The following is a 12,064-nucleotide window of genomic DNA, read 5'->3' as shown; positions in this document are numbered from 1 at the left end:
GTCTTGGAAGAAGTACAACCAGAATGCTCCTTAGAAGCACAGATGGCGAGGCTATGTCTCACATACTTTGGACATGTTATCAGCAGGGATCAATTCCTAGAGAAGGACATCATGATCGGTAAATTAGAAGGTCAGCGAAAAAAAGGACAACCCTCAATGAGACAGACTGACATAGTGGCTGCAACAATGAGCTCAAGCATAACCACAATTGTGGGGATGATGCAGTGTTTCATTCTGTTGCACACAGGGTCACTATGTTGTACATAGGAACTGACTCGACGGCACCTAACAATAACAACAAGGCAGAAGGGTCGCTATGAGTTGGAATTGATCGGACAGCAATGGGTATACTTTTTTTTGGTTTAAGGTGGAAGCTTTGATTATTGATTTTAGATCTTCTTTTCTAATACATGCATTCAATGCTATAACTTTTTCTCTAAGCACTGCTTTCACTGCATCCCACAAATTTTGATAAGGTGTAATTTCATTTAGTTTAAAATATTTCTTGATTTCTCGAGACTTGTTCTTTGACCCATTTGTTATTTAGAAGTATTTTGTTTGCTATGCATATATTTTGGGATTTTCCAGCTTCCTTTCTGTTATTAATTTCTAGTTTAATTCCACTGTGGTTTGATAGCATACTTTGCACAGTATCTGTTTAAAAAAATTTTGTTTCAGTTGTGTTTTATGGCCCAGAACATGGTCTATCTTGGAGAATGTTCCATATAAGCTTGAGAAGAATGTGTATTCTACTGTTCTTAAATGCAGTATTCTATAAATGTCAATTAAATCCAGTTGATTGATGGTGCTATTCAGTTCAATTATGTTACTACTGACTTTCTGCCTGCTGGATCTATGTCTAGATTTACTTTTTTTAGCAGATGGATTGTGGATGTCCAGTGGTTCCAGCCTGATTTGTTGAAAAGACTATCCTTTCTTCATTGAATTGCCTCTGCTCTTTTGTCAAAAATCAGTTGACTATGTGGGTCTATTTCTGGGCTCTCTATTCCATTCCAACATCTCCATTGTCTTCAACTGAGCCCATATGCTTGAACTTCCCCATGCGCTGTTCACAATAAGGGCAATTCTGTTGGGCAGAACTATGAAGCTCTCTGTTATTACTATAAATCTCTTCCCCTGGGCAGAATACCTTTGTCACTGTTACACAGTTGGTGGTGGGGACAGTAGTGTCTGGTTTTCTTGGCTTGCTTCTCAAGGTGTGGAACCTCCATACTACAAGTGAGCTGGGCCAAGGGCAACTGGGGCCCAGTATCCATGACTTGCCATACCAGAGGTACATCTTCCTCCCTGTGAGTGAAGGCTAGGTGGAGGAAGGGAGTCCCAGACCGCTCAGCTGTTTTTGCCTGGAACAAAGCTTCTGCAACATAGAGCTAGGGAGATGAGAAATGTTGGTGGCCTGCCTCTCTCAACTGTAGCCCTATAGGGAGCTTTCTGTTTTTGGCTACAACTGCCAGTAGCACAGCTAATATCATGCTGAGCGGAGGGGTGAGCCCTGGGTGAGGGTTGGGAGAGCAGATTATGGCTCAAATACCACAGACTCTCATGGTTATGAATGAAATTTAGCAGATTTTCTTGAATAAATGTTTCTCCACACGCTGCTGCCCTGAGGACAATTTCCAGAGACTTTAAACGGTTGTTTTTTAAAAAATAATTTTCAACAGTTACAGTTGTTTCGCTGGGAAAGGGTCTGTGAAGCCCCTTATGCCACCATTCCAGAAGTCAACTCTCCCTGGATAACAACTTTTTAAATGAAAATCTTTTTAACAGAAAGTACATTATGATTTGCAACATTTTCCATGTAAGGCTGAGGCAAAGTTCACTTCTTTTATATTACACAGGATCTCTCAAATGCTTCAGAAATATAAGTCTGTGGCAGAGATTGCTAACTGTACCCCACTTTTGTTCTCTCCTTCTAACTTAAGTAATAGAACTCCCAAGGTTCAGCTGTATACACAGCTGACAAGCTTAAGACTATATTTCCAACTTCCTTTATAGCGAGGTGTGACGTGGGACAAAATCCTATACAATGCAGAGGGCAGAAGTAATTTATATACTAGATTATGCCCTTAAAAGGCATGACTTCCCTTTCCCTTTCCCCATTTCTGCTGGGTAGATTGTGATAACAGGAGCTGGAGCAGCCATATTTGATATGAGACAGAAGCAAAATGTTGGCGATGGCAGAGTAACAACAAAGAAACTAGTTCCCTATCACCATTAAGCTTCCATACCAGTCCTGGAATGACTACCTAATCTTTTATAAGAAATAAATATGATTTTGGTCTTGTTTAAGTCACTATATTTTTGTCTGTTTGTTACAGCTGCCTGGGCCATATTCTAGGTCATACAAAATTTCTAACTAATATAATACCATTATTTGGTTTAAGAGGAATACATTTGATATGAATAAGAGAGATGTCAAAGTAATTATCAATACTGTCAAATTTTCAAGTGAACAATGCTGAATTCTTGGATATTAGAAATTTTTCACCATAGACTTTGATGCTTGGTGTCCAGGTCATGCAGAAACACCAAATTTGAGAATGTTACTATTTCTTTACCTAAATTTGATTGTTTGGCATTATCATTGACAATCATCATCTATAATGATGAATGAACCAAATCCCTGAGCTTTTAAATACCTTGACAGTTCCTACAGTTACCTGGAAAAATTACTTTATGAAACACCAGAGATGAATTTTTTATCATAAAACATTTTGTACAACCCATAATTCTTGTACTTTACACATGCAAATCAGTGGTTTCCAAGCTTTTCTATGTTGTGGCACACACAGCAGATAATATTTGTAAGGTGCACTAGGTTAAACTGAAGGCAGCCCATGGCTAGAGACTGCTCCAGGCCAGGCAGGCCCAGTTGCCCTCATGGGTGAGGGGAGCAATCATCTTCCTGAGACTTTGATATATTTAATAGAATTGCATATTGGCAAGTATTCTTGGAAACCAAGACAGGTTAACTTTAATAAACTCTTTTAATATGTAAAAGATGTAGTTTTAAAATTTAACTTCTGCGAATTTAACAATAATTTTGTTTCTAAATAAGTCATTCTTTCACATATGCTACAGTACCAGAGTTGCTGCTATATAGGGTTCATTAGTTGGTCTCTAAAGTATTAATACTGTAAGTTGAAATATGAGATCATTATGTCCCTTCTATGATCACTCTCCTGCTTTTATAAGCCTCATTCACGAAATATTTATACATTAATTATATCCTCAATCAATAATGTTTTCTTTGAAAGAAAAATGTGATAATATATAAAATGATTTTTTAAAGTGAAGGACACCTAAGCATCATTTGTGTTTTCAAAATTTATGTTATATAAACAACAAGGAATGAAATGATAAGAATATAACATTCTTAAAAAAAGTAAACGGTTAATGAAGCTCGTACCAGTATGATTGTAGACAACATCAGTAATACAAAGAATATTCCATTCCTTTTTCAATTTTTCCACTAGCTGTCCAACATCATTCCAGCTATATTTTCGATCAGGTCTTGAAAAGTCAGGATTTAATTCTAACTGATCAGCCAGAGAGTAGCATGACCTAGATACTCCAAGAGTCTGCAATGGGGTAAAATGAATCATGTTGTAACCTGTAAAGTAAAAAAACAAACAAAGACGACTATAAAAAAAAAGAAAACAAAACTAAAACTAAGCAAAATATAAATTTAAACTTTCTTAAATAATTATAAATGGTGAGGCAACTATACTATTGGAAATGAAGTCAAAGAATTGGGTTCAAATCCTAGTTATACCACAAGTGACTTAAAGCAAGTGTACTTAAATCTTTTAGGATATCAGTGTCCTCATGTAAAAGACAAGGATAATAAGAAAATGGATTTGAAAATGTCACATACAGTGCCTAGTTTGTATTAGAAGTTCAATTTATATTTGCTGAATGGATATATTTACAAGTAAAAACTATACCCTATGCAAATATATCAATACATGTCTCTCTCCCACTTTTTAATGTTCCACAATGCTTGAATTCTGTTTTGTAGTTATGTCAACTTTTCATTTCTCTCTTCACACTACTGTATATTCAACTTGAAAGCAGACACAATAATGCTCTTTTCTAAAGAGTAAAATACATCTTAAGTTGCATTTATTCATGGTATGCATGGCAGCACATACCTTCTAAATGGAAGAAAGTTAATGCTTGCTGAATTAAAATAACACATAATAATGCATTTTCCAATATATTTTAATAGTTTACTACTAGTTTTTATATGTTAAAGTCGAGAAAAGATAATGGTCTCATTTTACCATAGAGTTCCTTAATTTATTAAGTTGGACCACATAATCTGTCATTTCTGTAGGTTAAAAAGGGTCAAGTATCAGCCATTTTATATGGTCCAATCTATACATATTGCTAAATATACTAAGAAAAAAATAAAAGGAGAATCGAAGAGTTTCAAATTGGTATCATAGAGGGTAATTACATTTATTTTTTAAAAGAAAAATATAAAGAAAGAAAGCTGGTATTACCTGATTCTTTAGCAACCCTAAGTCTGCTTTCCCATTCATCAAAGGGTCCCATACACTTAGCTAAAAATGTCTGGAGAGTAACACAGTCCAAGGGTAATATGTGATTATCAGCACCAACACGTAAAATAGGATCCACAACTATGTAACCTCCACCACTTTTCTCATTTCTAAGGGAAAAAACAAAACAAAATCTTTTCAACTAATGACAGGAAAGAAAAATCCTTATCTAATAGTTTGATTCTGTAATGAGAATATTAATTGTCTCATTAAAAATATGTATTTATTTCTAATCATATTAAATAACTTTAAAAAGTTGCAACAAAACTTCTTAATGGGAAAGCCACTTTTTACCCTTTCCCAATCTATACATAATTGCTTAATATCCAATAATGTTCGTTTAATGAAAAAATAAGTGTCTTTAAATCTATCAGTAGTAACAAGGGCACCCACATAAATAATCTCCTATAATCAGGTTGCAAGAAAAGACTATTTAAACTGTTACTTTAAGAAATATTTACATTAATACTTTGAATTTGCAGTGTGTCATACAATTATCTTCTAGTACATTTATTGAACATTTTATAGAGCATTTATTACAACTGAAGAACCATATTTTATTTGGATGTCAAGAAAGTTCTGTAAATATTGTATGGTCATAGTTTATACAGTAACTCTTTACACATTAGATAACAACTTCAGGTTTTAGAATAAAGTTTTTTTTTTTTCTTTAAAACACATAGAACACCTGACTTACCCTTGAAGGAAGTAATACTGAAATGATCCAGATTGTTGAAGATTAAGTTTACAGTATTTATCAGAATCATCTTCTCTTTCTGTTGGATTTTCCCATTTCAGGGAGCGGAATTTTTCTCGATTGAATGTTTCTCCAGGAAATGGGTAATTTGTATACACAGTAACTGCTTTTCCCTGTAAAGTTGGGCCTAATCGGAATTGTAGTTCAAATCCTAAACAAAAAGTATACTTTAATAAGCTCATTCAAGGACTTAAGTTATCATATAAAAATGTTTTATTTAAATTATTTAAAAAACTATAACGTTTCAACTATGTTTAAAACAGCACCAAACACCTAATACTGTTTTTGGAACTACTTTGTATTCAAATTTAGCAGAATTTTATTTTTTAAACGGAACAGTAAACATCACAGAACTCTCTGCTCTGTATTGTCCCCTCCCCTTTTCCCTAGAAATTGATTTTTCCCCACACACCCTGAACTGATTGCTCAGATGTAGGACAAGGGATCTTTTCTAGTATTTTTCAAACTGCAGCAGAGAAAGTGAGTTTCTCTAGGGTATCAGAGAGGACAGTATATAAAACTTCAGAGGTATTATGGTACACGTGTCTAGCCATATAGAGAAAGTTAGTCTGCAGTGAGAGAAGTTAACCTCAGAGAGGCAGAATTCAGACTTTTGACAAGAGTTCTGGAGGCATTTTAGTCCTTGATTCCAGTTGTTCCTGATACTCACTCAAATCCAATGGTGTGTTGATATATATTAAACAACTGGCTGGGGCCCCTATTTGTAGTGTTTACTGACTCCTGGTGTAAAAAATCCCACCATGGTCAATCTCAAGCTACCAGTGAGACACCACTGAACATGGAATTGGGAAAAGATTTGCACAATCAGCTCTTATTAAGTCATTACAAGCAGTTCCAGCACATTTTGCCAATATCCGTACCCTTCGTGTTTTAGTTATTCAAGCCTTTCTTGGAATTCTGAGAAAGCCACATATTCCCATTTTTGCCTAAGTTAGGTTATTTATATTAATATACATGAGACTTGCACAGTGTCACCACTATCATTCCATGAAGGAGAAAAATAACACATTATAGTTACAACTTAGTTGTGAAAGAAACTTTTGGTTGGTTTAAGATAGACCTTAAGCCTCGATTATAAATATTAGAATGTAAAAATTCTAACTATAGTTAAGCCTATTAGAAACATGACCAAAAAAAAAACCCCAAACCCAGTGCCGTCAAGTTGCTTTCCACTCATAGTGACCCTATGAGTCAGAGTAGAACTGTACCATAGGGTTTCCAAGGAGCGGCTGGTGGATTTGAACTGCCGACCTCTTGGTTAGCAGCCGATCTCTTAATCACTATGCCCAATTAGAAATATAGGGCGTAAAAATTTTAAGCACAGGCGTAGTATTTCAATTAATGATAGGCAATAAGAACTGAAGAAGGCAGGAAAATTTAGTTCTGATGATTATAATCTTTAACGTTTAAAGAATTTTTTGAGAAGAACATACTAATTTTATACTTTTAATGCTTGACTTATTAAACATATAACTCCACTCAACAAAGTAATTAAAAATGTTGTACCAAGTGCCTACTATGTGATAGGGAATAAAATAGACACTGATCCTTGTCCTTTGAAGAGCTTGAGTTCTAAAGCAGTGAAGGCAGCCATTACACAAGAAAAAAAGGAAAAAATAAAATAGTATGTTAGAAGGGGATAAATGCTAAGGGAAAAAAGAAAAATACAGAGCAGTGTAAGGAAAATGGGGTAAGAGGACGATGAGAAGATGATAGCAATTTTAAATAAGATGGTCAGAATAAGCCTTACTGAAAAGCTAAAGATTTGAGAGAAGGAAATTAGATACAAGGCCATCTAGAGAAAGGGTTGACTAAGCAAAGGAAACACAGACGACAGCGGACCTAGGGTAGAAGTATGCCAGATGGTTCCAGAAATAACAAAAAGCTCAGTGTGGCTAGATTGGAGTAAGCTGGGTAAAGAGTAGTAAGAAATGAGGTAAGTAAGGGACCAGGGAAGCCAGATCATGCAGAGCCTTGTAGGCCATTGTAAGTATTTTGGTTTTTTCTCTGAATTGAGGAGCCAGTGAATAGTTCTGGGCAAAGGATGGATATGACCTAACTTATGTATTAAAATTATCACCCTGACAATGCCTGTTTCTGGCCATGATGGCAGAACTGGCAACAGATTTACTCTCTGCTGAAAAACTAGAAAACTAGATGAAATATATGAAACAACTGTTTTCAGACACTGGACAACAGGTAAAGGACTATGATCTCTGAGAGAAGGGGTATCCCTATGAACTCTCCAGCTTTTGGAATTAGGAAACTTTCTGGACTATGGCACAGGGAGCAGAAACAGTGGTCTTCCTGAATTGAGCAGACAGATTATAGAGCCTTGGAAGGCTAAAGAGACTGTAGTTTGTAGGGCAGAGTATGGCAGAGAAAGAATTAAAATAAAGAGCCTCAGAAATTTACCGAGGGTAACCTTGAGAATGCCTGAATACTAATCTGCACGAGTATGGTTTGACTCAAACAGACTGGAGAAAGAACAACTACTGGTATCTGTAAAATGAACAATTTTCATAACTCACACAGGTGTTGGAGACATTCACTTTTTAACCACCACTCATCAGCAGCAGACAGGCACTATAAGAAATGGTAGAGGAAGTGGCAGAATGAATATGATAGCAGATGAAAATATAAGTCAACAGAAAGGAACAAAGAGCCCTACAAATAGAACTATATGCGTAAATATATAAGATTTTCCCCTTTGTTATCTGAATCTCTTTAAATGATAACAGATAGCTTCAAAAAAAATAATAACAATGTATTGTGAGGATAGTAATATGTATACACCAATGAAACATATAAGAAAAACATAAAAGTTAGAAACGGAGAAATGGAAGTATACTATTGTAAGGTTCTTTTAGTATATATGGTGTTATACATCCACCCCTCAGTTATCAACATGATTAGGTTCCAAAGACCACATCATTACGTGAAAATCAGCATTATGAAAAAATGGAGGACGACCACATCAGATTACAAAGCGGAGGATGACCGAAACATTATATAACTGCCAAATTACATCACTACATAACTGCTGAACCACTGAGAATCATGGCCCAGCCAAGCTGATGCATAACCTTAACCATCACAGCCAGTATTACTCTTGCCTCACACCTCAGCGTTCATTACTGCCAGTCATACGTCGCTAATGTGCACAGTAGTCAGTCGATTCTTTACTAATGTCATAAATGTGACATTATGTGACATAATGAGAGTCGATAAGTGAAGACTTGGTGTAATATCACTTGGAGTTTGACTGTGATAAATGAAAGATGTATAAAATAAACCAGGGGTCATCAAACTATGGCCCATGGGACGAAATCTTGTCCACCACCTGTTTTTGTATGCCAATGAGGTAAGAGTGATTTTCACATTTTTAAATGCTTGTTATTTTAAATATCTACATACTATTCTCAATTTTGCCAGAAAGAATGCCCTTCAAGAAGTCTGCCAATCCCTGCTATAAACCCTAAAGAAACCACTAAAATAACAAAATAGTTATAGTTAATAAGCCAATAAAGAGATATAATGCAATAATAAAAAATGCACAATTGATTCAAAAGAAAAAAAATGGAACAAAAAACAGATGCGATAAACAAATAGCAAGACCACAGACTTAAACCTAACTGTCTCAGTTGTCTAGTGCTGCTATAAGAGAAATACCACAAGTGGATGTCTTTAAAAAACAGAAGTTTATTCTCTCACAGTCTGCTGAGCTATAAGTCTGAATTCAGGTGTCAGCTCCAGGGAAAGGCTTTCTCTCTCTGTTGGCTCTGGGGGAAGGCCCTTGTCTTCAATCTTCCTTGGTCGAAGAGCTCCTCAGTGTTGGGACCCCAAGTCCAAAGGATGCACTATTCTCCTGGCTCTTGTTTCTTGGTGGCAGGAGGTTCTACTATCTCTGTGCTCATTTCTCTATTTTATATTTCAAGAGACTGACTTACGACAAAATCTAATATTATAGATTGACTCCTGCCTCATTAACATAATTGCCTCTAATCCTGCCTCATTAACATCATAGAGGTAGGATTTACAACACATAGGAAAATCACATCAGATGACAAAATGGTGGACAATCACACAATACTGGGAATCATGGCCTAGCCAAGTTGACACATATTTCTGGGGGACACAATTCAATCCATAACACTAACCATTGTCGATAATCACATTAAATGTAAATAGCTTAAACACCCCAATTAAAAGGCAAAGACTGTCATATTGGATAAAAAAGTAAGAACCCACAGTATACTGCCCATAAGACATTATCTTTAAATATAAAAACACAAATAGGTTAAAAGCAAAAAGATGGAAAATACAGACCATTTAGACACAAGTCAAAAAAAAGTTGAAGTAACTATTAATATCAAACAAAATAGATTTCACAACAAAAATATTACCAGGAACAAAAAAGGCTCATTTCATAATGATATAGGAGTCAATTCATCAACATAACAACCCTAAAAGTTTGTGTCCCTAATAAGAGAGCTTTAAAAAACCACAAATAGCAAAAACTGATAGAACTACAAGAAGAAATAAACAAATCCACAATTACATCAGAGATTTCAATACTTCCTCTCAATAACTGATAGAACAAGTAGATAGAAAGTATATAGAAGACAGCACTATCAACCAACTTGACCTAATTGACACTTGCTGGAAATTCCAACACAAAAACAGAATACACATCCCTGTTGGTGCATATAGGTCTCTGGGTGGTGCAAACGGTTTGTGCTTGACCATTAACCTAAAAGTTGGCAGTATGAACCCACCCAGTGGTGTTGTGGAAGAAAGTCCTGGTGATCTGCTTCCATAAAAGATTATAACCAAGAAAACCCTATGGAGCAGTTCTACTCTGTAACACATGGGGTCCCCATGAGTCAGAATCAACTAGAAGGTAACAGTTTTGGCTTGTTTTTTTAAGTGCACATGGAGTATTTACCAAGACAGACCATATTCTGGGACATAAAGTGTCAATAAATTTAAAAGGACTCAACTCATGCACAGGATGTTCTCTAACCACGATAAAATTAAATTAGAAAAAAATAACAAAGGTATTTGGCAATTCCTAAATATTTGAAAACTAAGTAATACACTTCTAAATAAACCATGGGTCAAAAAAGATTTCAAAAAGAAAATCAGAAAGTATTTTAAAATGAATAAAAATGAAAATACAACATATTAAAATTTGAGGAATGTAGATAAGGTACTATATAGAGAAAGATTTATAGCACTGAACCCTCAAATCAACTACCCCAATTTCCACCTTAAATAACTAGGAAAAGAAGAGCAAATTATAAACAAAGTAAGCAGAAGAAAGGAAATAATAAAGATCAGAATAAAAAATAATGAAATAGAAAACAGAAAACCAATAGAGAAAATCAATAAGATTAAAAGAATGATTCTTTAAGAAGATCAATAAAATCAATAAACTAGCCAAATTAATCAGGAAAAAAGACAGAAGACACAAATTACCAATATGAGGAATGAGAGATGTGCTGTCACTACAAATCATACGAATACTGAAAGAACATAAAAGAATATTACCAGCAAATTTATGCTAATAAATTTGACATCCAATTCAACAAATTGAATGACATGGATAAATTCCTTAAAAGATACAAACTACCAAAGCTCATACAAGAAGAAATCAATAACCTAATTAGTCCTATATCTAGTTTAAAAACTGAATAGGTAATTAAAGCCTTCCCAGAAAGAAAACGTCATGTCCAGATGGCTTCAATGGTGGATTCTACACAAACACTTTCAGAAACTTGAAGAAAAAGGTATACTTCCCAAGTCATTCTACAAAACCACCATTATTCTAATATCAAAAATAGACAAAGACATTGCAAGAAAAAGAACTACAGACCAATATCCCTCATGAACATAGGTGCAAAATTATTAACAAAATTTTATATAACATATATAAAATTAACAACCACATGCAAAAAGGATAATCATGACCAAGCAGGGCTGATTTTAAGTATGCAAGTTTGGTTTAAAATTTGAAAATAAATCAAAGCAAGTCACCATATTAACAGACTAAAAGAAAACAACAACAACATTCGATAATCTCAATAGATGCAGGAAAACCACGTAACAAAACCAAACATCTCTTCCTTATAAAGTATCTCAGAAACTACAAACAGAAGGGAACTCAATTTAAAAATAACGTATATAAAACCTACAGCTAATATCATAATTTAATGGTAAGAAACTGAGTACTTTTCCTCAAAATAGGGACAAGACAAAAAGGTGTACCACTTCCATTCAACATTATACTTGAGGTTCTAGACAGTGCAGTAAAAAAACAAAAATAAATAACAAACTCATTGCCATCGAGTCAATTCTGACTCACAATGACCCTATAGGACAGAGCAGAACTGCCCCATGGGGTTTCCAAAGAGTGGCTGGTGGATTCAAACTGGATTTGAACTGCTGACCTTTTGGTTAGCAGTTGTAGCTCTTAACCACTGCGCCACCAGGGCTCCAATACTGCAATGTTCTTGTTGTTAGGTGCCGTTGAGTTGGCTCCGACTCGTAGCGACCCTAAGTACTACAGAACGAAACACTGCCCCGTCCTGTGCCATCCTCACAATCAGTGTTATGCTTGAGCCCATTGTTGCAGCCACTGTGTCAATCCATCTCATTGAGGGTCTTCCTCTTTTTTGCTGACCTTCTACCTTACCAA

General features: G+C 35.2%; 1 protein-coding gene across 5 annotated transcripts in view; it reads right to left on the bottom strand.

The window, feature by feature from the left end:
* The window catches only part of AGL (amylo-alpha-1, 6-glucosidase, 4-alpha-glucanotransferase), a 93,187-nt gene that overhangs the window by 56,713 nt on the left and 24,410 nt on the right, over positions 1-12,064 (bottom strand). For 4 of the 5 annotated variants that reach the window (XM_023739982.1, XM_023739979.1, XM_004385714.3 and 1 more), the window contains exons 3-5: positions 5,284-5,494; positions 4,530-4,696; positions 3,431-3,634 (exon numbers count right to left, since the gene is read on the bottom strand). In XM_023739982.1, the coding sequence (XP_023595750.1) occupies positions 3,431-3,634; positions 4,530-4,696; positions 5,284-5,494 (582 nt within the window). Of the gene's footprint in view, positions 1-3,430; positions 3,635-4,529; positions 4,697-5,283; positions 5,495-7,895; positions 7,969-12,064 lie in introns of those variants that run through there. The other variant, XM_023739983.1, reaches the window with a different exon arrangement.

Source organism: Trichechus manatus, unplaced genomic scaffold (assembly GCF_000243295.1).
Source record: "Trichechus manatus latirostris isolate Lorelei unplaced genomic scaffold, TriManLat1.0 scaffold00144, whole genome shotgun sequence".
Classification (NCBI taxonomy): domain Eukaryota; kingdom Metazoa; phylum Chordata; class Mammalia; order Sirenia; family Trichechidae; genus Trichechus; species Trichechus manatus.
Note: the sequence above shows the minus strand (reverse complement) of the source record. Positions and strands in the feature narration are given on the sequence as shown.